This window comes from Gymnogyps californianus, chromosome 5 (assembly GCF_018139145.2).
Source record: "Gymnogyps californianus isolate 813 chromosome 5, ASM1813914v2, whole genome shotgun sequence".
In the NCBI taxonomy this organism is placed as follows: Eukaryota; Metazoa; Chordata; class Aves; order Accipitriformes; family Cathartidae; genus Gymnogyps; species Gymnogyps californianus.
The window spans coordinates 25,100,567-25,121,802 of NC_059475.1; the positions used below are offsets into that span (position 1 = coordinate 25,100,567).

A 21,236-nucleotide genomic window follows, 5' to 3' on the forward strand; every position below is an offset into this window, starting at 1 on the left:
TGAATCTGTTTCTAGATTTTTCAGAAGAGCTGTCTTCCTTCCTCCAAGAAGCTATATTTCCACACACACACGCATCTGTAAAGTGACAAGTAACCCTTAAAACCAGTTTCGTTCTGTTCACTGTTCTTCTCCAAGTGTAACGTCAAAATGTGTTAAATCAAAAAATGAGATCAAGGTTTAGATGCTTTCCAAGCTAAAGGATGTAGTTTCTTCTAAGACGCTACAAACACATGTTGGTTGTACCTCAGTGAATTCTGTATCAGCTGTGCCAGACAGAAGGGAAGAAAAAAAGTGTCTATGGTTAAGGTACAGAGTGCTTTATTCAGTGTTTAATGCACATATGTAGAGAAAAGACACCACGTGTTTACTCCCTCAAACAGCCAGAATTCTGGTTTGGAAAGTTAGAAAGGAAACTGATGAAAGTGGTCTAGAGGTGTTGATTTTTGAAGCAACAGTTGATGCTTCTTTGCAGTGGGGAAGTCTGCATTCTGCAGTCCCCCTCTCCATTTGCAGCATGCAGTGAGTAGTCAGTGATATTTGGTTTGTGCAAGTGGAAAAGTCAGATCACAGAAAAAAAGATGCTTTTTATACGATTTGTGGAAGCAGCAAGAAGAGAATTTTTGATGTTTTTATGGTATTCCCTATTAGACGCAGTCACTGCAGAAAGCAACGGTTCAGAAGGAATAGAGGGGTTAGAAGATGATCAGATGTCTGAAGAGATGCTGGCTTTGGTGGATGAGTTTGAAAACTCTTGGCCTCAGGAAGCTTTTGAAGGGGCGCTGGAGGTAAAAGGTCGCCGGATGGACCTCCAGGGAATCCGAGTCCTAAAGAAAGGATCTCAGGATGGACTGGCTAGCTCCTGTTTTGGGGACTGTGGTGATGATGATGAAGCTGAATGGGTAAGTTTGGATGAGTTTACTTAAGTCTTGTACTGACTTACTATTGTGGAGGAGGGAAAGATGAGGACCGTTCAGGGGGTTTAACACTAGAATACATGTAGGAACTTCCCCTGTGGGCCTAAAAGAGCTGGTTCATGGCTTTTGTGAAAAGAAGAAGTAGTTTCAATCCATCTTCTGAAGGAAAGGCCTCTGCATCACTAAAACTGACATCATTTAGTCTGGACAAGAGGAAGCTGAAGGGAGACCTTATTGCTCTCTACAACTACCTGAAAAGAGGTTGTAGTGAGGTGGGTGTCGGTGTCTTCTCCCAAGTAACGAGTGATCAGAGGAGAGGAAATGGCCTCAGGTTGTGCCAGGGGAGGTTTAGATTGGATATTAGGAAAAATTTCTTCACTGAAAGGGTTATCGAGCATTGGAACAGGCTGCCCAGGGAAGGGCTTGAGTCTCCATCCTTGGAGGTAGATGTGGCACTTAAGGACATGGTTTAGTGGTGGACTTAGTAGTGTTAGGTTTACGGTTGGACTTGGTGTTCTTAAAGGTCTCTTCCAACCTAAATGATTCTATGATCATAACTCTTGATTATCAGCAGCAAGAGCTTAGGTGTTGAATGATGCTGGGTGCCTTCAAACTTCTTGCTCACAGGTACAAAGGAGAAAAGTTTCTAACCAAAAGTTCCAGTTAGCATGAGAACAGTGAAATATCTGTTGTCATCATGTTACAAACTAAATATATACTGAAAAATGCCTTTCAGTTCTCTAGCAGTTAAATTGGTTTTCTCTTATGTCAGAGATTGAAGTTGTGTACTTTGTTTGCATGATGTGATGCCGTGAAAGTGAGCAGGCTTAGAGAATGGGTTGAGATGGGAAGGGAGGGAGGAGGGAGAGAGAGAAAGGTCTCATCTGTCACATCTTTGAAATTGAATCTTTGGGTTAAAACAAATAGTATATTGGAGCTGATAGTGTTCATGGTGTTTCTTACTGTTAATCTTGCCAATACTCTTCTTTTGGTAGATCACTTTTCAGGTCAAACGTTTAAAGAAACCAAAAGCTGAAAGCTTGGATCTCCAGGACCCAGTTGGGAGAAATGGAGAAGAAGGGACTAATGGAGAAAATGAAAACTTTTACCAGACTGCCCTGGAGATCAGTGGACCAAAGATACCTTCTCCTGGACCAATAGGTAACCTGCTGCTTCTAGAGAAAGCAAGTCGTTTGCAGCTTTTCTATTACTCTGGTTTATTTCCTTTGCAGCTTTTATATTACACTGGTTTATTACCATAAATATGCATCACAAAGACTATGTAGTGAAATATGCCTTCTAGATGAGTATGTGGAAAAATTAGAAATCTCTTCCATCTGCACCTTCTTCATGAAGTGCAGCATAACTTTATCTGCTGAATGAGAATTTTCTAGTTAATTCCCAGAACTTCTGGGGATGAGGTGGTAAGAGTGGAGAATGAGAGGTAGATATTGTGCGTAGAAGTAGTAAAAGAGAGAGGGGATTTTAATGATCTTTTTCTTAAACTAACTTCTCTGCCCATTCAGTTTTAATCAGATGAGACACACCTCTTTGGGGACAAATGCAGGATGAGAGCCTGAATTGATTACTGACTAAATATAAGACACACAACTCAAAAACAAAAGGCAGAAAACTTGGTCTAATAAAAATAAAATTAAAAAAAATTAAATGTTCTCCTGTAATTGGTTTGGTGATATTGTAAGAGAAGAGACTGTCTTCCAGAAGACTGGAGTTACAGAAGAGTAGAGTTTTGCACCAACATAGGTGAGGCAGTTTGGAGAGAGAGGTGGAGTTTTTGCTAGTTGAGTAACAGAAATTGGAGAGTGGTCTATTATTATCGTGCAAGCTAGTTCCACTGGTGTGTTCAGGTGGACAGAAATCATCAGCACATGGTTGCTTGGGATGAAGTTTAGAGCTGCTGGAACCTAATGATGCCAAAGAAGAGAACCAAAGTAATTGGCCTCCCTACTTTTTGTCTTTCCTTGATTTCAGTGGAGGTAAAATCTTTGTCATAGGGCTGATGTGTAAGCGAAGATGGGTTCTCCAATACATTTTAGTCCTTGACAATTTGATGACCTAGAAAGTGATTTCACATTTTCAAGGCTTTTACATTAAATCTTTAACAAGCTCCTTTTTTAGCAACTGACAAATGTAAGTTACTGAATTAAATATTTAAATAGGGGGGAGGGATTACATGAAAACAGACTATCATTTATGAGCGCACACCTGTCCTTTCCTTGATGTATGTTCTCTCCACTGAGCTACTTTTGTGGCTTTATTACATAGCATCCCTCGATTGTAAAGTAGTTATCTTCCTAACACTCCTGTGAGACAGGATCCACTGACATCCTCTTTACAAGAACTAAGTCATCAAAAGTTTAAGTAACATTGGACATCACCTGGGGAGTTCCTGGTAGAACAGGGAAATGACGCTAGCTGTCCTGTGTTTGACTACCTCTCAGACTACTGAACTGTCTCTGTGTAGCATTTCCCTACCTCTCGCTGTCTTTTGCCGTTCATGCAAATAAGAACTCACAATCAGATAGTTCACAGTGGTGGTGATGAGAACTGATCATTCCCCTCTGAAGTTTCCCAGTGTTTCTCAAAGTTAATTTTCCTTTAATCAGAATACTTTACAAAAGACATGGTATTACAGACTGCATCATTACTTTGCAAAATTATGGTGAAGCGTTTTACTGTACCTTGGATGAGAAATAGGATTTGCATCCAAATGGGCAAAATTTCAGGTAACTAGAAATAAATACTGACATACTGCCTGTGTAGCTGGTGTGATAGACTAGCACGTTGTTAAACTTGGCTTCCCACTCTGCAAATTTACAGCTACAATGAATTTTTCTTATGTTCCAAACAGTTCGGATGTTTCTGATATGAGAGGAAAATGTTTCCTAACAGTTAACACAAGCTGGATTCCTAGGACTTGGTACAGTATCCACCAAATGTAAGGGAAAGATTTCAGAAGGCTTTGGCTCAAATGTGAGGATCAGGTTCTTGTTTCTCCCAGTGATCTATTTGTTAACATAAAGCAAGTTATTTAACCTTTCCCTGCCTTGGTTAACTTCTCTGCAAAATGGGAGGGCTGAAGCGTAATTGCTTAATAGTTTCAGAAATGTTGCTATCTTGAGTGTAAGAATGCAGTAGAAGCCACTGCCTGTCTTATACAATATTCATTGAAACGAAACAGCAGTGTTTTTGACCTGGGGTTGTCAGAAGGTGGAGCAATCAACTTTTATTAGTTTTTACTGTAGCTGTAGAACATAAATGATGATTCACTTATGAACTTTCTTTAAGGACGTTTAAGTAGAGACGTTACCTGTAAACAAGAGTGGCGATTGTTCTTAATGTGTAGCTGATGAAACAGGTTTTAAAACTCTACCTCCAATCTGTCTTGCGTAGGATCCAGTTCTGTCTTTGGATCCCACAAGTTCCATTCAGTCCATTTAGGTTCAGGAACGTTCTTAAAGAAATCTGGCTGCAGGACCGTGACTTTTACAACATAGGGAATGTATCCACTGGTATAAAGTATTTTGTAAATCATTGTACTGAAGTAGAATGTCTTTATGCTTCCAGACAGTTCCTTTTTTTTTTTTCTTTTTTCCCCCCTCCTTTCTCAAGGAAAAAGGCGTGACTATCGTAGCCTTGGCTGGCCAAGTCCTGATGAATGCCTGAAACTCCGTAGGGTAGAGCTTACAACTGTAGCCAGCACATGGCTTGCTGTTTCTGCTAAAAACATTGAGTAAGTATCTTGTATATGAACCTTAAATAAGTTACTCACACAAAGCAAGACCATTACATGGCCTTCAGTGTGCATAAACTGAAGATTTTAGTATTCTTTAAAGTAAGAAAGAACTGCCAGGATTTCAGAGAAGTTTGAAAACATTATGCAGTATTTCATCAATAGACTCACAAAGAAAAGTGCAAGTGCAGACAGAAGATCCAGTTTCCCTTACTTCTTGAGCTACTCGAATGAGATTCTGCCAGGTTCTGGGGAGTTTACACTCACTAAAGAACTTTGTAATGGCTCTTCTGTTTTCTTCTGCTGACTGATTCAACTTGTTTTATGACCTTTGTAGCATTACGGAACACATTGATTTTGCCACACAGCTGCAAGAACCAGCCATGGAGCCCCTTTGTAACCCAAACCTACCAGCCAGTATGCATACTTTGGACCACCTGCAAGGTGTCTCTAGTCGGGCCAGCTTGCATTACACTGGAGAAAGTCAACTGAAAGAGGTATGCCAGAGTTGAAGGCTGTCACACACAAATGGCCCTACCATGGCAGATTCAAGGCACATTTAGCTCAGTGCCCTGTCTCCAGAAGTGACCTTCAGTGAGTGAATGCCTGGATGAAACTGTAAGAACAATGCAAGCTGAAGGCAGTATTTTACCAGAATGTTTTCCCAGCCATCTGAGGGAAATCCTAAAACACTGTTAGTGTCTTTGTATTTATAGTTCTTGATGGATGAATTAGTGAAAGTCCAACTGAGCATATATAAACTTCTACCATTCTTAGTGTTCAGTGCCATGGAGTTACAACATTGTGTGATGATACAGGTAGTATTAAGATAGACAGTGATGTTCAGGTTGGAACAGGTTACAGTGTTTGTAAAAGGCTAGGAAAAAAGCAACCAACAAGTGAGGGACATCTCTTACCAGATTCTAGCATCTAAGCACTTGTTCTTCCTCTTCCACAGGTGCTACAGAATCTTGGCAAAGACCAGTACTCACCACAGTCATTAGAACAAGTTGGTACTCGAATAGCCAAAGCTTTGGAAAAGGTATGTGTAAATGAGAAAAATGAGAAGTCTGGGCTTAGCGCTCATGATTGATGTAGTGGTCAATCCAGTCTCGAACTGTGTGTCTGAAATCCCAGTCAAGGAATGTATTAATACTTGGACTAGGGATTTGTGTCTATTCAGCATCTGTAATGCCCTCACAGGTATTTTGTTGAGCTGTATCCTGTGCTTACACCGTCAAGCGTCTTGCGTAGCGCTCTACTAAAACCTAAGCTTGTCAAATTTCACAATGTTTCCAGCCCTGTAGTGAGCAGTGTTGCTGGTTGTTGATATATATTAAACTATTTCAACAGTTGTCAGCCCTCCTCTTTCTTTTTGTGCTACATTGACTTGGAGCTTATGGGAAGTTGAGTTAAGCCATGGCTAAACTCTCCAGTCACGCTCCTGGCATGCAGCGGTCAGACAGCTGACAGGCAGGGGCTTCCTCTCTTCTCTGCCTACTTTCTTTTACGTTATGCAGTGTTGGGCTGAAGTGTCAGATGCGTTCAGGCAGAGGTATGCTACCATGTGCAAGGCTGCACTTTCTGTTCTCCCCAGAGAAAGCCAAGCTTCCTAGCTAGATTAAGGCTCTAAGGACCTCAGCTGAGGTCCTTAGGAGGAGGTACGATTAGCGACATAATTTTCCCAGGATCTGCAAGGTAGATAAGGATGCAGGGATTGCTGTTATATGTTTACAACTAGTGGGGAGGATATCCCAAACTAATATAGAAAAGAGGGCTCAGCCAAAACAGTTCAGTGCCCCTAGCCTATTCTACCGAAAGCCATCTGAGGAACTTACTATGCTTTGAAACTGAAGCCAATATAGCTTTGTCATTTCCCGAAAGTAAAGATGTTACTCTTATGCTCATGTTACAAGACTTAAGTTTTTTTCACTTTAGATGCATACTAACTTTTTGTCTTACATGCTACAGTTCCCCCTACAGACAGCAAGCTTTATCCAAATCAGGTGAAGATTTAGTGCTGAGACCAGAAACAGAATTCTCAGCAAGGCTAGCTGTGTTGGAAATAAAATGCAGTTCTTCTGTCTACCAGTCTCATTCAGTATTCACAAGAGCTAATCAAACAAATCAAGATGGCTACTTATCTAATTGCATATGTGAGCATAAACATTCATTTACTCTATCTGAGTCCACAGAGTTCAAGCACATAGTATTTTCCTTTCTAACATGTGACATGGGAGTCAGCCAGCTAGAGGCACCAAACTTAATCAGCTAGGCTTGTCAGGCTCCTGCTCTGAGCTGCATCCCAGAGCATCCTTTCTCTTTCCAGTGACTACAGAGAGCCTCCGAGTTCAATCAGCTAACTTAGTTAGATTTTTTGCTTTATGTTGGGTAATGTGTATACACATCTAGATGCTCAGCGTCAGACAGCTGTTTAGAAGCTGTTGTGGCTGCTGAAACTGTTGTTGCTCTTTAAAGCGATTTAGCTGCTGTTCCTTTCTTAAGAAGGAATTATGTTCCATTTGGAATTTGTGTTTCATTTGGCAATCTCATTTACCTGGCTATTGCATATATGTTGTTAGATAAACTTTTTGCTGCTTTGAAATAGTTTAATGCTATTTTTAAGTGTAACACCCTCTAACTCAATATATCAAATAAATTGGAAGCATGAAAGACAGGAAGATTGTTTACTACAGGTTTTTACATGACTGGTTTTTGTGTTCTTCTTTTGCCAGAATCAGACTTCATGGGTCCTCTCTAGCATGGCAGCTCTTTACTGGAGGGTGAAAGGCCAAGGAAAGAAGGCAATTGATTGCTTACGGCAAGCATTGCACTATGCACCCCATCACATGAAGGTGTGTACACATGTGCCCACTACTCAGATGAAATAATGTTTTACTTGTCACAATAGAGCTTTCACAGACTATTGTTAAGGCCAACACTGTGTGTATCAAGTGTCTATAATGTATTAGATATTAGCTAGTTGTGGTGAAACCTCAAGACTTTCACCACCTGTTTAGTGTGGACTGTCTCTTTTTAAAAAATAATGATAAAAAAAAGATAACTGTGAAAGAGGTTCAGTGGAATTTCCTGCAGTTCAGTGGGTTTGACACCTCTCTGGGCAATGGGGGCTTGAACTTCCATCTGTTATGTAGGACTTTGAATCTTCATCAGCCTATGTCTGGACAAGTCTTCTAACCTAAGATGTGGGGAGTGTATCTTCTGGTTGTGCTTTTAAAGAGGGGAGGAGGTGATATCTAAACAAAGAACTTAAATGCTTAAATCTTAAGTGTTTGGGCTGTGAATCTCAGCTGGACACTAGTGCCTGACTTTGTGCAACAGTTCTGTACTTTACTCCAAAAAAGGCAGTACTTTGAACAAAATCTTCTGGTCAGTGTTTCAGTTGACTAAAGTGCTTTGTACTCTTCACCTTGCCACATGGTATGCTGAGCATTATAATGTCTATTCTTATACACCAAGATCCCCCTTGCAAACTGATAAATGCAATATAGGCTCCTCACTCAACATTGCAGATTTCACTTTGGGACCTCAGCAACAAATTGTGCAGCACTGCAAAATCTATACTCCTTTTTGAATCTTGATCTTAAATCCCTCTCTGAAAATCGACAGATGAAGTAATTTACATTCTCAGGATATTATTAGGAGGATTTAGCCATTAACAGTAGAAATGCCTCAACTCAGAAATGCAAGTCCTATGTATCTATGTCCCCCATAATTCTGTCTCTTTGCGCTTGTCCTTTTAAAACAAGGTTGGAACCAAGATCTAATGCAACAAGCTCTGGCTTATTTTCCTGTCTTTCTATGTAACTGGGAATGGTTCCTCAGAAATGGCGCCCTTAACTCCGTGACTTGTAAGGGTCAGAGTATGGATTGGAAACTACAGTTTGGCAAGATTATGGTACAGTAGTGCTGTTTTCTAGAAATGTGATATAATGTTGCTTGGGACTGGCTGACTCTCCAAATTTGTGCCTTGTTTTTATCCTCCGTACTGAAGCTGCCTCCAGAGAAAACTGTGGGTCTTGTTTGTACAGATACAGCTGCAACTTGAACTCAGTGAGAGTTAGCACTGAATGAACAGCTATTTAATATTTTGTTTTATTCTCGTCTTTGGTTTTATGCACTCTCGCTACTTTCTCTTGCTTTTTCTCATGTAAATAAAAGGTCACTAATTTTCCTGTGCGCTGCTTTTGTGATTCTGACTTCCATAATATCTGCTTTGCAAACATGAATGACTTACCCACCAAAGGTACTCCTTGGCTTGTAGAGGTCAAGGAGGCAGGGATCAAATACTTCCAAAATTTTTTATTGTCCTGTTGAGGGCACCTAAGACTTGCTACTAAGCAGTATTTTGTCCTTTGAAGGTGTGAAGCCCAGCCTCCCAGAGAGTCTGTTATGGCTGTCAGGGCTCAACAGTTTTGTCGGTCAGACAAGGTCACAGTCTGGAAATCCAGGAAATAAAAAACATAGCATCAGTGACTAGCTGAGAAAGTTTTATTTATAGCTGTTATCCAGCATCATATAGGAATTCTGTGGCAGAGGCAGCATAAAAAACAGTGCATCAGTTGCACTAATGGTTAGACCCTTTTTTTCACTTCCCTGCTGTCCCCTTATATTCATATTTCTTCCCCTTCTATGCAAGAGCTGAAGGAGGGCAGTCAAACAGCTTTTCTTGTCTCTGAGAATGCATCTCATCTTTGGGGAAAAAACTAGTGTAAGAGCACCTGAAAAACAAAGGTACATACTAGGACACAAGTGAGTTAATTTTTCAGTTGCCTATACAACAGTAGTGTTTGTTACTATTGTGAACAGATGTGTGCATGTGAGGGTTTTTTGTTTATAACTGTGGTCCAAATGCCCTTTTGTAGTAAAATAGGTCTGACTCATCACTTTCAAAGTCACCAGATAGTGGAGTGGGCAGTAAGCAAGTGAGAGTGGCCAGGTGGTAGAGTCTTCTGTTTGTCTTGCTGATCCTGAGACAGTTTCAATGGAAAGAACCTCACTGTTTATCGCTTGCTCTTCTCTTCTAGGATGTACCACTAATAAGCCTAGCAAACATCTTCCACAATGCAAAACTCTGGAATGATGCCATCATTGTGGCTACCATGGCAGTGGAAATAGCGCCACACTTTGTGGTTAATCATTTCACACTGGCAAATGTCTACGTAGCAATGGTGAGTGTGCTGTCACCCAGTTATGTCTTGTCTTTGGTACAGTGTGTGTGCATATATGTATAAAAATATCTTATTTTCACAAGTAATTTTGGAGGAGCAGCATTCAAGAAACTGGGGTAGGATCAACAAGAGAATATTTTTTGAATGCCAAAACTCTTATTACTCACTTTACTCTTACTACTCATTTAGTACTTGAAGGCCAACATTTTTATAAGCTGGCTTCAGAATGCTGTCTGCAAAGCTTTGTTAAGACAGTAGCAAACAATTGATAATTTTGGTTGGCTGCCTGTCTAAACACAGGATATTTTTATAATACTGGAAAATTAGTGATAAATTGGGTCTCTATCCTGAAGAGCTGAGCTTAGCATAATAAGTAAAACCCAGTTCACAGTTGCAATGAACAAACACAAGGGAAGTTTAGTTTCAATATCTGGATTATCGACACCCAAAATAATTCACAGATTGAACTCGAATTTCTTCATACTGTTTATATATTCTAATCTGCAATTTAGCTTTCAGTGCTCACTCTGAACACAAAATGTGCATTCCTTTTATCTTACTAATGCTGGATTGGTTCTTTCATCCTTATCGTTAACAGGGCCAGTATATTTGAAGGGTGAAAGAGGCACCATTAAACTGAGACATAGTTGATATATATATATGTCTGTGTCAAAAGTATTTTCAATTACACATGTTCCTATGTATCCCTGCCAGTTTTCAGCATTTGTCATAGATTTGTCCTTAATGTTTTGCTCCTGTGGTTGAGGGGATCACAGAGATAACAGGGCAAGTTGAGCAGGTAATTGTGTTATGGCTATCAGAGTTGAGAAGAGTAGAAATGCACAGTACTGTCAAACACACAATGGAAACAAACTGAAGAAAGGCATGACTTTGTTCTATTAAGGTATTACTTCTGACAGTTGTCTGAAAGAAATGAAGTAGGAGTTTGATGCTTGAGTTGCCAATGTCTTTTTAAAGTTAGCACAGTGCCGAAGGATAACTTCATTCTCTGTGGATCTGAGAGCTATCTCAATGAAGCCCCATATTCATTATATGAAATGACTGTAGCAACAGGACAAAATTTATCTTCTGGGTCAAATTGTACTAAAGACAAGTTAGTTTATTTACATCATATTTAACGTGCTGTATTTGAGAGCTGACTCTGACCAACAGGTTGTAGAAGATGTCATGCTAATTAATAATATAGCATTATAGAGGCCAACGTTCCTTTATTTGCAAAACTTTTCAGTAAGTTGCCTTACAAAGGGGAAACAGTTGGCCATGTTAAGGACTGAGAACTTTGGATGGATGCTATAGGAACTATTGATGTGGGAATCTAAAGGAACATCAAAGTAATATCAGATCACAGCAAATGTAAATGATTGCATCTAAAAATGGAAAAATCTGATTCTTGTTTTCATTGCTGTTTGTCAGTGCTCCCACAAACTAATATGGGATTTTCTATGTAATTCCTGTTGCAACGATATTAAAATACACTTTTTTAAAAAAATCAAGACTTTACAACTCACAGTGATCTACTTAGTGTTTATAATGTGGCTTGAAATGAATATTATCTCTACTGTACAAATAAAGTTACTGCGAAAAGGAAATTAAGAGAACAAAAACAGTGTTGAAAGTGACTGAAAAACCCAGAATGTTTTGGGTCTTTTTCCCCTCTCGTTTTTCTTCTAATATGCTATTGGATGTTGGCATGCTTTCCTAGTTAATAAAAAAGTGGAGTGGCATAGGTAATTAGATTTCAGCTATATAAAAATAGGTGTTATTTCAGCATGAATGCTTCTTACTACCATTCTGGAGTCCAGCTTATCAATTGAAATTGTCTAGCTACTCTATGCTCTTTTAAGTTTTGGGGGTTTGTTTTGGGGTTTTTTTTGTTTTTTACTTTCTTTACTTTGAGTAATCTTTTGAAAATAATTTCAAGTTGTTTCTAAAAATGTTAGCTTCTCAGTAAAGTTGATGTTTTTGCATTGTCCAAGATTTTAAAGCTTTGACCTATGTAAATTCTGACTGAAATCTGTTTTTAAAAGTTACTTTTACAGCAAGAATGCTAAGATCTACTATTAAAAGGCAAAGGCGAGAACATTGGTCAGTAATGCTCAGCAGTGATTTGACTCCCTTTGATGGAGTATGCAGAATTGGGTCATTAGCCCAAGAAAATATCAGAGTTATTTGGGGGAGGGGAAAAAAAAATCCTAAACCACAAGGACTGGTTCAGTTACTTTTGTGCATACCATACTACTCAACTACTTAGGACAGGAAAGGCATAGAAAATATAAGTGTTTACTGTTCTTTAGAATCTGACTCTTTACAATCTTGTTTCTTTCCTTTATAGGAAGAGTTTGAAAAGGCAATGAAATGGTATGAGTCAACACTAAAACTTCAGCCGGAGTTTGCCCCAGCAAAGAATCGAATCCGCACCATTCAGTGTCATTTACTTATGAAAAAAGAGCGACGGTCTCCTTAGAGATCAGCATCTTTCTCTCTCTTTTTTTAAAAATGTCATTATTCTCTATTCTGCTCTTAAGTGTGCTAAGATAAATTGATGAATCAAAATTTTTAACAAGACTTTTAAAAAAGAGATGGGATTTGGATCAAGGGTTCTTTTATTTTTTTTCTCAAATATAGGAGCATCTTTGGAAAATATATTTCACAGACCATAATTTTAAAACATCCGTGTAAATATTAAACCAAGAAACTTCCATGAGTCCATGACCACCTGTACCAGGACCCAGGCACTGTTAGTTTTTCCTTAATGCTCAGATTGGCATCAACATCCAAAAGAACTTGCTTCATGTCTTACGATCTAAGTCAATGGAAATGCAAAGCACACACCCATACCAAATAGTAAGAAGAGATAATCAGCAATTCATCCATGTGAAACTCATGCTTTGTCCAGTCTTGTTCACTCCATACCACGTTACCTGCTTTTTTGGAAGGAGAGGGACAGGATTTTAGATGTTTATAAAAAACATTAGGAACATCAAGCATTTTTGGAATTGTTTATTTCTGTTGGAGGATGAGGAGGAAATGAGGAGGGAAAAGCAGGACACTAACGTGAAAGTGGTTTTTAATCTTACTTGCAGAAAAAAAAAAATCATTAAAAATCCCAATAAGATGTTTTATATTTGTCTATATATTCATAGCCCTCTGCCTCCCTGAATGGTTGATTTACTAATTCTTTGTTTACTGTATTTTTAGCCATTTCAGAATAAGGTGCAAGTTTATGCTCACTCTGAGCCATACTTTCAGCTGCCGAGGAGGAGGGAGGCGGTGTCAAGGTATCATCAGCAAATAAGCCAGGTGGAAGATTTCCAAATCAGTTCTCTCTTTGGTTGGTGGAGGACATGATTCTCCAGACATCGTTGTTGAATCAACAAGGGCACATATTTGAAATAAAATAAATTGTTTATGAACAAAACACAGCTTCTCCTCTGATCTTTGTGTCATGCGCCGTTTGCGAGAGTCTAGGCTTGAGGAGCTACAGCCTTTCCTCAGGAGCAGACAGAGCTGGGAGGCAGGAAAGCCTTTAACACTCCTGATTAGACAATGATTTTCTGCGTATCAGTGGAAATTTTCCTGCACCTCTGTGCCTGACTCCTTTTCTGTGTCAGAAGGAAATAAGGGAAAGTTAACTAAATCAGCTGTCTGTCATGTAACCTACCCTGCAGCTTTTAGTGTTAAACATACTGCTTAGTGATTCTGTTTAAAGAACTAACAGTGTTTATGAACTTACTCTTTTTTTTTCCCCCAATCTTTTTCCTCTTTCAGTGGTGCAAATTAAGAGCAAGTATGGCAGTGGTGGAAACTATGACGTCAACGTAATTTTTTTAATACTGTAACTTTTTACTTCATAAAAGGATCCCTCAATATTTTTATATGTAATTGAAGTTGAGCAGTTCTAATGCAAATTTATCTCTGTTTTACTGCAAGTAATTTTTGTTCATCTAGAAAGCCTGACAGAGGTATGAGCAGGTATTGGGTAGATTTTTATGAAAAATGGGTGAATGTGTTAAATTTTTGTCAACAGAGCCAACAGCATGTCAAAGCCTTCCCTTCCCAAGGCTGCTTGAAGGGTGGATGTTGTTGACTGGAGATGGGCATAGCTATTTCTATATAATCTCCAAGAGGAAGATCACTTTCTGGATGGTCTGATACATCACCACTAGGATCATGGACTGGGATAATGAATTACAGAGATTCTCACATAGAGGTGTGGGAGGGGAAACCAGTAAGGCAGGTACAAGTAAATAGAAAGAAGTTCCATTTGAGCTAGAAAAAAGTTAGAGCAAAGGCTTTTCCTTGAAGTAAAGCAATGCGCAGAGAGGCTGCTTTTATTCAGTTTCGTTAACTGATCTGCTTTACTTTTATAGTGGCTGATAAATACTTGGGAGTCACTTAAATAGATTTGGTAAATCTTCCATTTCATGTGCTAGTTTTAAAATGTAATGTGCAAAAACTTCTCTTGGTACAGAGGATCCACGTTACCACTTGGTTTCCTAATGTGTCATATGGTCAAATCAAGTGATTGCCACATGCTGAACTCTTTTCTACTGCGTCTGTCTCACTGATGATGAGAGATGCCGGGATTTAAGTGAAGAGTAAGGCTGGTCCATAAACCTAAAGCAGCAATATGTGGAGCACAGATGGTCATCCTTGGCTTTGACAAAAGATGGAATTAAAATAGACCTTTTCTGGATCACCAAGGATTATGCTTATAGACAGCACTGACGGGCACTTAAAATTAACCATTAATACTCACATCAGTTTACATCTTGCTTACTGCAGTATTTTTTTATTAAGAAATGCAGTGCACTGTATACGGACATCATACAAAAGGCAGGAACACTAAGTTTTGTGTGCGTGACCATACTATAAATTGGTATTACCACCAAGGAGATAGCAGGCTTTTGCTCCTCTTGCTCTGTTTGCATTTCTAGAGAACTTGCACCTTATAAATGGTTCTTGAAAACTGCGGTAGTCTGACTTCATGTAATTTTTTTCTGAATCTTGATTAAGTACTTTAAGGGTATGTGTACTGCCTTACTCTCATAAAATTTGTATGTACAGCTGTTCATTTGCTACTCAGTTACTGTGTGCTGTATCTGCTATACAACTAATTTTAAAATAGCCCATGCTTCCCTCTTACCTAAAATTTCTGAAAATACAGTTAATTCCTGGAAGCGTACTGCAGAAGCAGTACATAAAACTGAAGCAGGGAAGCAAAAAGATCTACTCGAGAGCATAAACTTGACCTAATGCCGGCAATAGAGCGTGTGTCTTAAAGATTTCACCCATTGATGAACCTACTGGGGAACGCTGGCTTCCACCCTGGAGAAGGCGAATGGAAGACTCTCATCTCCATGTCTTCAACTCTCCTGTATAAATGCAAAGAATGGTGGTTTTGAGTGGTTTGGCTGTGTTCGAATGTTAGTCAAAGAAAAACTAATTATGCTGATCTTACGAACAGAAGACAAGTTGGGCAGCATGTTGAAAGGGAAGCCAGTGAATTTTACAGAGCAAAGGCACAACTCTCTGCAGGATGAGCTACCTATTTAAGGATGACATTCATCTCCTTCCGCTTAAGCTATTTTAAAATAAGCTAAGGTAGTTGTCTAGGCTCTATCTTCAGTAAATGGAAAAGATTATTATCTTGAGAGGGTGATCCACCCTCCCTGTTGTAGAACGTGACAAATTGCCTGTTTGAACTGCCTGTTCCTTTCCATTGACTGTTGAGGTAGCTTTGACCAACTGGACTTCAATATGATTTCTAATAATGAGACTTAGTAACTCATTTTGTATTGACTGGCTCTGCCAAACGTACCACCAAAGCAGTCTAATTTAGGGATGACATAACCATAGGTAAATGGCACAATCCTCTCTTCTCCAAAAAATGGGTTTTTTCTCAGTTGTTGTCAGAGCATACCCAGAAATGAAGTATAGATGGGGATAAAAATGTCTCCATTTGTTTGCAGATAGCAACATGCTCCTAACATTATGGGGCTTTTGAGGGCAAAATCTACAGGAAGAGAATCAGATACTTCTGTCTATGGAGTGGCGGTTTTCATTCACCACTGATGGCATAGTTGTACTGGTCAGGGCTGCACTGATGCCATACAAAAAAGAAAACCCCAAAATACCATGTTGGCACCCAATGTGACCATAGCATCACATTCAAACAACAGATTTTACAATGCAATGGAGGCTGGGATCTTAATTTCTGTCACCTGTGGACACCTTGCATCACCTATGATGGCCATTTTTCAAAACAGACTGAAAATCTTAATCGGAAAAGTTTTCTGATGGAGCTTACAACCTTCTTTCTCCACTCTCTAACCCTCCCTCCTTCCCTCTTACAGGAAAAAGATTAAAAACAAAAGAAAAACCCATAACCTCTCCCGAACAATTGTATGATATAGCCTAAGATGCTGTATTAGCTCTCTTGTGGTATTGCAGTGATGCTTTCGCTTCCTGTGATTTTCAGTAGCTGTCATGAACTTGTCTGGCTAGCAATTTAGGACCTCCTGGGTTTAGACCTCCTTCATGAATAGTAATGTTCCTATCCTTGTAGCTGTCCTCCTGTATGACTTCAGGCAAGGCATTTCCTGTCCTTGCTGTACCTCTCTTCCTCCCACACATTGTCTGATGTCTTTTTAGAACATACGGGGTTTTTTGGAGCTGGAATCATTGCAGTTTATGTCTTTGTATGAGAAACAGTTGTAGTGCCAGAGAATACAAATAGTAGCAACACAAATTAAAAATAATTGTGTGGAGACCTATGAAGCAGGGAATAAGAAGAGTTTAGTAGTCTCTGTATCAGCACTGAAAGAGTGAAAATGCTTTAGAAGAACTTCCCTTGGCATTCAGAAAAATGCAAGCTCCTCCTCTTCTCTGGAGCTACTGGATGTTGTGTGGCAGGTTCAGGGTCGTCCTCCCATCTCAAGCATCACTTAGAGGTGTCCTTCTGGAGTGCTGCAGGTTGCCTTGATTTCTTAGAGGACCAGCTGGCCATGTTTGGGTCAACAAGACTGTCTGGAAAGAAATGTCCCCAAAGAGTAAGCTTTGTCACTTGTGGGGTTGCTTTTGTTGATTTTTTTTTTCCCCCCCTCTTAATTTGCTGAATGTACTCAAGTGTGCCAGTATTGATTCAAACAAAGCAAACGGGTCTATGAACACTGAAGCTTATGAAGCTTTCCTATCAATTTGTGGTCTTCTTGCTGAAGTCTGATGGTTGGTCATCTGAGAGAGCCAACAGAAGGTTGTCCTGCGAATGACTACCAGGAAAGGACAGGCAGCGAGCTTAAAGGCAACTTATTACTATTTTTAGGGAATCTGCACAAGAGTGATACAACCTATATTCTGTACATATAACGTTAAGAAAGTGAAAGTCTGAATTAAGTGAGAGGGTTCTCCTACTTTAAGATTTTCTCATTTTTAAGTATTAAAAAGCTCAGGATTGATTAGGAACAGTGTTTTGATAAGGCTGACTGCTTAAAAAAAGCAGCCCCTTGAACTTTTGCAAGTAGTTGATTTTTTTTAACCTTTTAAAGCTAATGATCTGCTTCTGGGTTCCAGAGCAAAAATAATAGTAACTGAGTACAATAGTCCCAGAGGAGGTGCAATGACAGTGCCACAGAAGGAACAGTTTCAAATACAAGTGAGCATGAGTTAGCTTTGTAGTATTTATAATCTAGGAGGATTGTCTTAGGCAGGTGTTTTGATTTGTTGAGTTTTTTTCTTTAATCTAGTTTCAGGCTGCCTCTTCCATGTTCGGTCCTTCAGAACTGGGTTATTACTAGTCTAACAGAGTTTTGCTACTTATATTTATTTGTGCCCACAGCATGCCGGGTGTTTCACAGAAGAGCCAATCTATGCTCTGAAGTGTGTACAGCCCCAGACATCTGCCCACAGTAGGCTTTCAGTGGTTACAGACTTTGTGGAGCTCATTCCGTGGCCAGGGATCAGATGGCTGTTCAGTCAAACCTTCTGGCTGCAGTCGGTCCACACCACTGCTGGTTTTAAAATCCAAGCAATCCATATTTCTCTGAGAAGACAGTACTCCGCCAAATCAAGCAGTCATCATTCTAGTACAATTTAATAGAAAACTTTAATGCTGAATTTTTGACTGTTCTGCTTTTCGGTCTAAATCCAATCTTGTCTTCTCTCTATAATTGTCTAATTCTACTGTTGTTTTTTAAAAAAAGAAATTATTTCCCAGAGCTGCAGGTGTTACAGATTACAGTATGATAGCATGAGTTACCACTATGTCTTATGAGTGCCTTTTGCTGTACACTGTCTTGTGGTCCATATACTGAGGAGCAAAGAAGTAATATTTAAAAGTCATTAAGAGACACTAACTTGTGGGCAGATGCAATCCAGACAAAATAAATAGATGGAGGAAGCCCAGGCGAAGCCAGTTTTATCCAACTGCCATGCTAGGAGCTAAGGTAGCAAACCACGTTCTCTGGGAACAGGGAAAAGAAAGCAGGCTTTAGCAGTGAGAATCTCAGAGGAGGGAGAGAAAGCTCCAGGTAAGAGCGAGGAAGACGAGAGTCCTGATTTTGTAGCATCAGAGACTGTTTCTGATTGCACGACCAGACAAGGTAAAAAGGACAAAGAGGTGGCCTGAGTGGATGGTTTCTTCTGGTTGTCTGGAGAAGTCAGAGGAGAAGGAGAAGGATATCTGAGAAGCCGTGAGTCGATGCTGCAAAACCGTTGCCATTGACACGTGGTCCTCTGCATGTTCAGATGCGCCATATGTCCTCGTAGTCTTTGGAGGACGAGAGCTGCTCAGCCTCCCCAGCCAGCACAGGCGCGGGTGCCGAGGGACAAGGATAAGCATAGAAACATCCCCCAGACAATGGGATGAAAGCTCCCGGAGCGCCCTCCCAGCTCCCAGCGCAGAGGGAGGTCCCGGGCCTGGGGCACCGTCCCTGAGAGCGCCCTGCCCTGCCGCACCAACCCCTTGGTGCACTGGCATCCCTCCCTTTGAACACCGTTGTGTAACACTGCAGAGTTGTCTCCCGTTACTTTGTCAGTCCATTTTCTAAATCGTAGACATTTTAGCATCCATAGTCACCTATGGCAGGGAGTTCCAGAGTTCAGTTTAGTTTCCGGTGAAGAAGTATCTGTTTGTTTTGAACCTGCTAGTTTCCTGTGATGTTTCCTACTTCTTGTATTAGAAGAGACCACGAACAGTTGTTCTCCCTCACCTTTTCCGTTACATGCTTATCTAAGACATGCCTTTTTGACTAAACCAAGGCCTGACTAGACTTGGTTTGGCTTTCAGCCTGCTGACTTGTTTGGGAAGGTAGAACACTTGCTCAAAAGCGAATTTTTTTTTTATAAGGAGACTGTACAGCATCTGCAATCTGCTTTTTTTCTGGCTTCTCCACCTGGGTTGCAAATACTGCTGGAAAAGAAAGGTCAGGACATGATTCAGGTAACTGAGGTGTTAACACCGGGGTGGCCAATTTACAGCCCACGCACCAGATGCATCTTCTGGCCCACTCACTCTTGCCCTCTTTCTCGGGGCCCTGCAGGTGCAGTGAGGTCTGTGTCTTGTCGTGTGGCGACATGACGTGCCTGCCTGTGGGGTCATCGGAGGAAGAGTTTTCTATGCAGGCGGATGGCATGATGGCATGTGTGTATGTCCCTAAGCGTGGATGGATGCACACATTCGCATAACAAAAAGTACATGACACGTGCCCTAGCTTATCAGGTGATGGAAATAGGACACCTGTTTGCTGATCATTTGATGATCATGCATCTGGCCACACAAGCTCAGTGGGGTCACAACAAATGCTTTTTGAAAGACTTTGTACTAGATGGCATTGTCCGCCCTACCACACCAATGTCTTTGCATACCAGCATACAAATGCATGGGTGTACCACTATGAGAAACAACCCTGTGGTTAATTGTGACCATGGGTTATAAAACAAATCACCGATTCATTCACTGAGCCAGTTCTATTAACTATTAGACTGCCATAACAACAATTGGGACTAAAACCTTCGTAATCTGTGCGTTACCTGTTGGTTACAGTAGTGCCTTATGGTCTTTTTCAGTGAACTGAGACACATGAATTGAATGATCTTCCAAACCCTAATTAATTAATTCCTGACTGTCATCATAGGGCAATTTTAATTATTTGGAGCAGCTTGGTCAGCACATCAGGTTGCAAGAGCTCTGCAAGGGTTCTTATCCTCGTCACTGTAGGTTTACATGGGCCTTTCTTTAAATTTCTATAGCGACACCCTCCTCGCACTCGTATACAATAGCCATCCTTAGCAGGAGCATCACTAAAAGCTCTTAAACAATAGGGTGGCTACAACCTGACTGAAGTCCTCTCCAGCTTCTCCAGCTGAGGCACAAAGGACAGCATTTCCTCAGGAGCAGATCAGATCAGTGCAGCACCGATGCTGGTATCCTGACACAGAGCCCTGTGTCCCCTTTCATAAACAGGATATTTTGTGCTTTCAGAAACCGAGAGTGTTTGTTATGAACCACTTTCACCTAAAACATTTCAAAGACATTTTGACCAGAGGAACAAACAATTGGGCATATTTTAATGTAGGGAAGGCTTTTTTTCTTCAACTGGAGGACCTGCAAGAGAAAAAAAAAAAGGAGAAAAAAAAAACCTGGGTGGGACTTTCCTTAGAAATGCTTCAGAAGAGAAGCCAAGATAAACCCTTTCTGTGCTGACTGTAATTTCAACCTTCCTCAGTGCTAGGCGGAGGAGTAGAGCCTGCCCATTAGCTACGTGAATCCAGGGATAGGGCTTTTATTTTCTTTCCATCTTTTTATTTATTGGCTTAGCCCTGAGCTTTTTCTTTTGCCCTTTTTTTTTTTTTTTTGAGTGACTAAGTGGCAGTTGTAGGTCTTTCAGTCTGGATAGCATGTCCTAGCATATTAGGTTACTGTGATTCGTCTGTTCAACATACAACCCTTCAAGTTAGTGAAAAAGAACAACAAGACTTCTAATATTGTCAGCGTGGCACTAGGAAGTTTGAGAGGGGAATGAGAAGTGTGGATGAATTCACAATATTAGTTAAAAAGTTGATATTTAGTAGAATGAACAACAAGGGCACAGCGGATAAGATGGAAATGAATTAATCCCTGTGACTCTTTCACTTCTTAGTGCCACCAGCAACCCTTGAGTACCATCTCATACCCTTGCTTGCACGCTACTCCCGAGGTCTCCAGCAAAATGGATCCTGGCTGGCAGGGCTTGGTTTTGGGGGGACTACCAATAAGGTTTACTCTTCCCCCCCCCCCGCCTTAATCCTCCTAGGATCCTCCCTTACTCACAGCAAAGTGGCTTCTTCTCAGGGCTGTGGTGACCAGCTTTAGCTCCC

The 21,236-nt window shown here is 40.4% G+C and overlaps 1 protein-coding gene across 1 annotated transcript in view; it reads left to right on the forward strand.

Annotated features, from left to right (window-relative positions):
• TTC17 (tetratricopeptide repeat domain 17) overlaps window positions 1–13,145 on the forward strand; it is a 60,929-nt gene extending 47,784 nt beyond the window's left edge. Inside the window, exons 18-25 of the mRNA XM_050897114.1 lie at window positions 649–899; window positions 1,910–2,075; window positions 4,548–4,668; window positions 5,006–5,165; window positions 5,627–5,710; window positions 7,404–7,523; window positions 9,717–9,860; window positions 12,214–13,145. Of these exons, the coding sequence (XP_050753071.1) occupies window positions 649–899; window positions 1,910–2,075; window positions 4,548–4,668; window positions 5,006–5,165; window positions 5,627–5,710; window positions 7,404–7,523; window positions 9,717–9,860; window positions 12,214–12,345 (1,178 nt within the window). The 3' untranslated portion in view covers window positions 12,346–13,145. The remainder of the gene's footprint in view (window positions 1–648; window positions 900–1,909; window positions 2,076–4,547; window positions 4,669–5,005; window positions 5,166–5,626; window positions 5,711–7,403; window positions 7,524–9,716; window positions 9,861–12,213) is intronic.
• The last annotated feature ends 8,091 nt before the right edge of the window (window positions 13,146–21,236 follow it).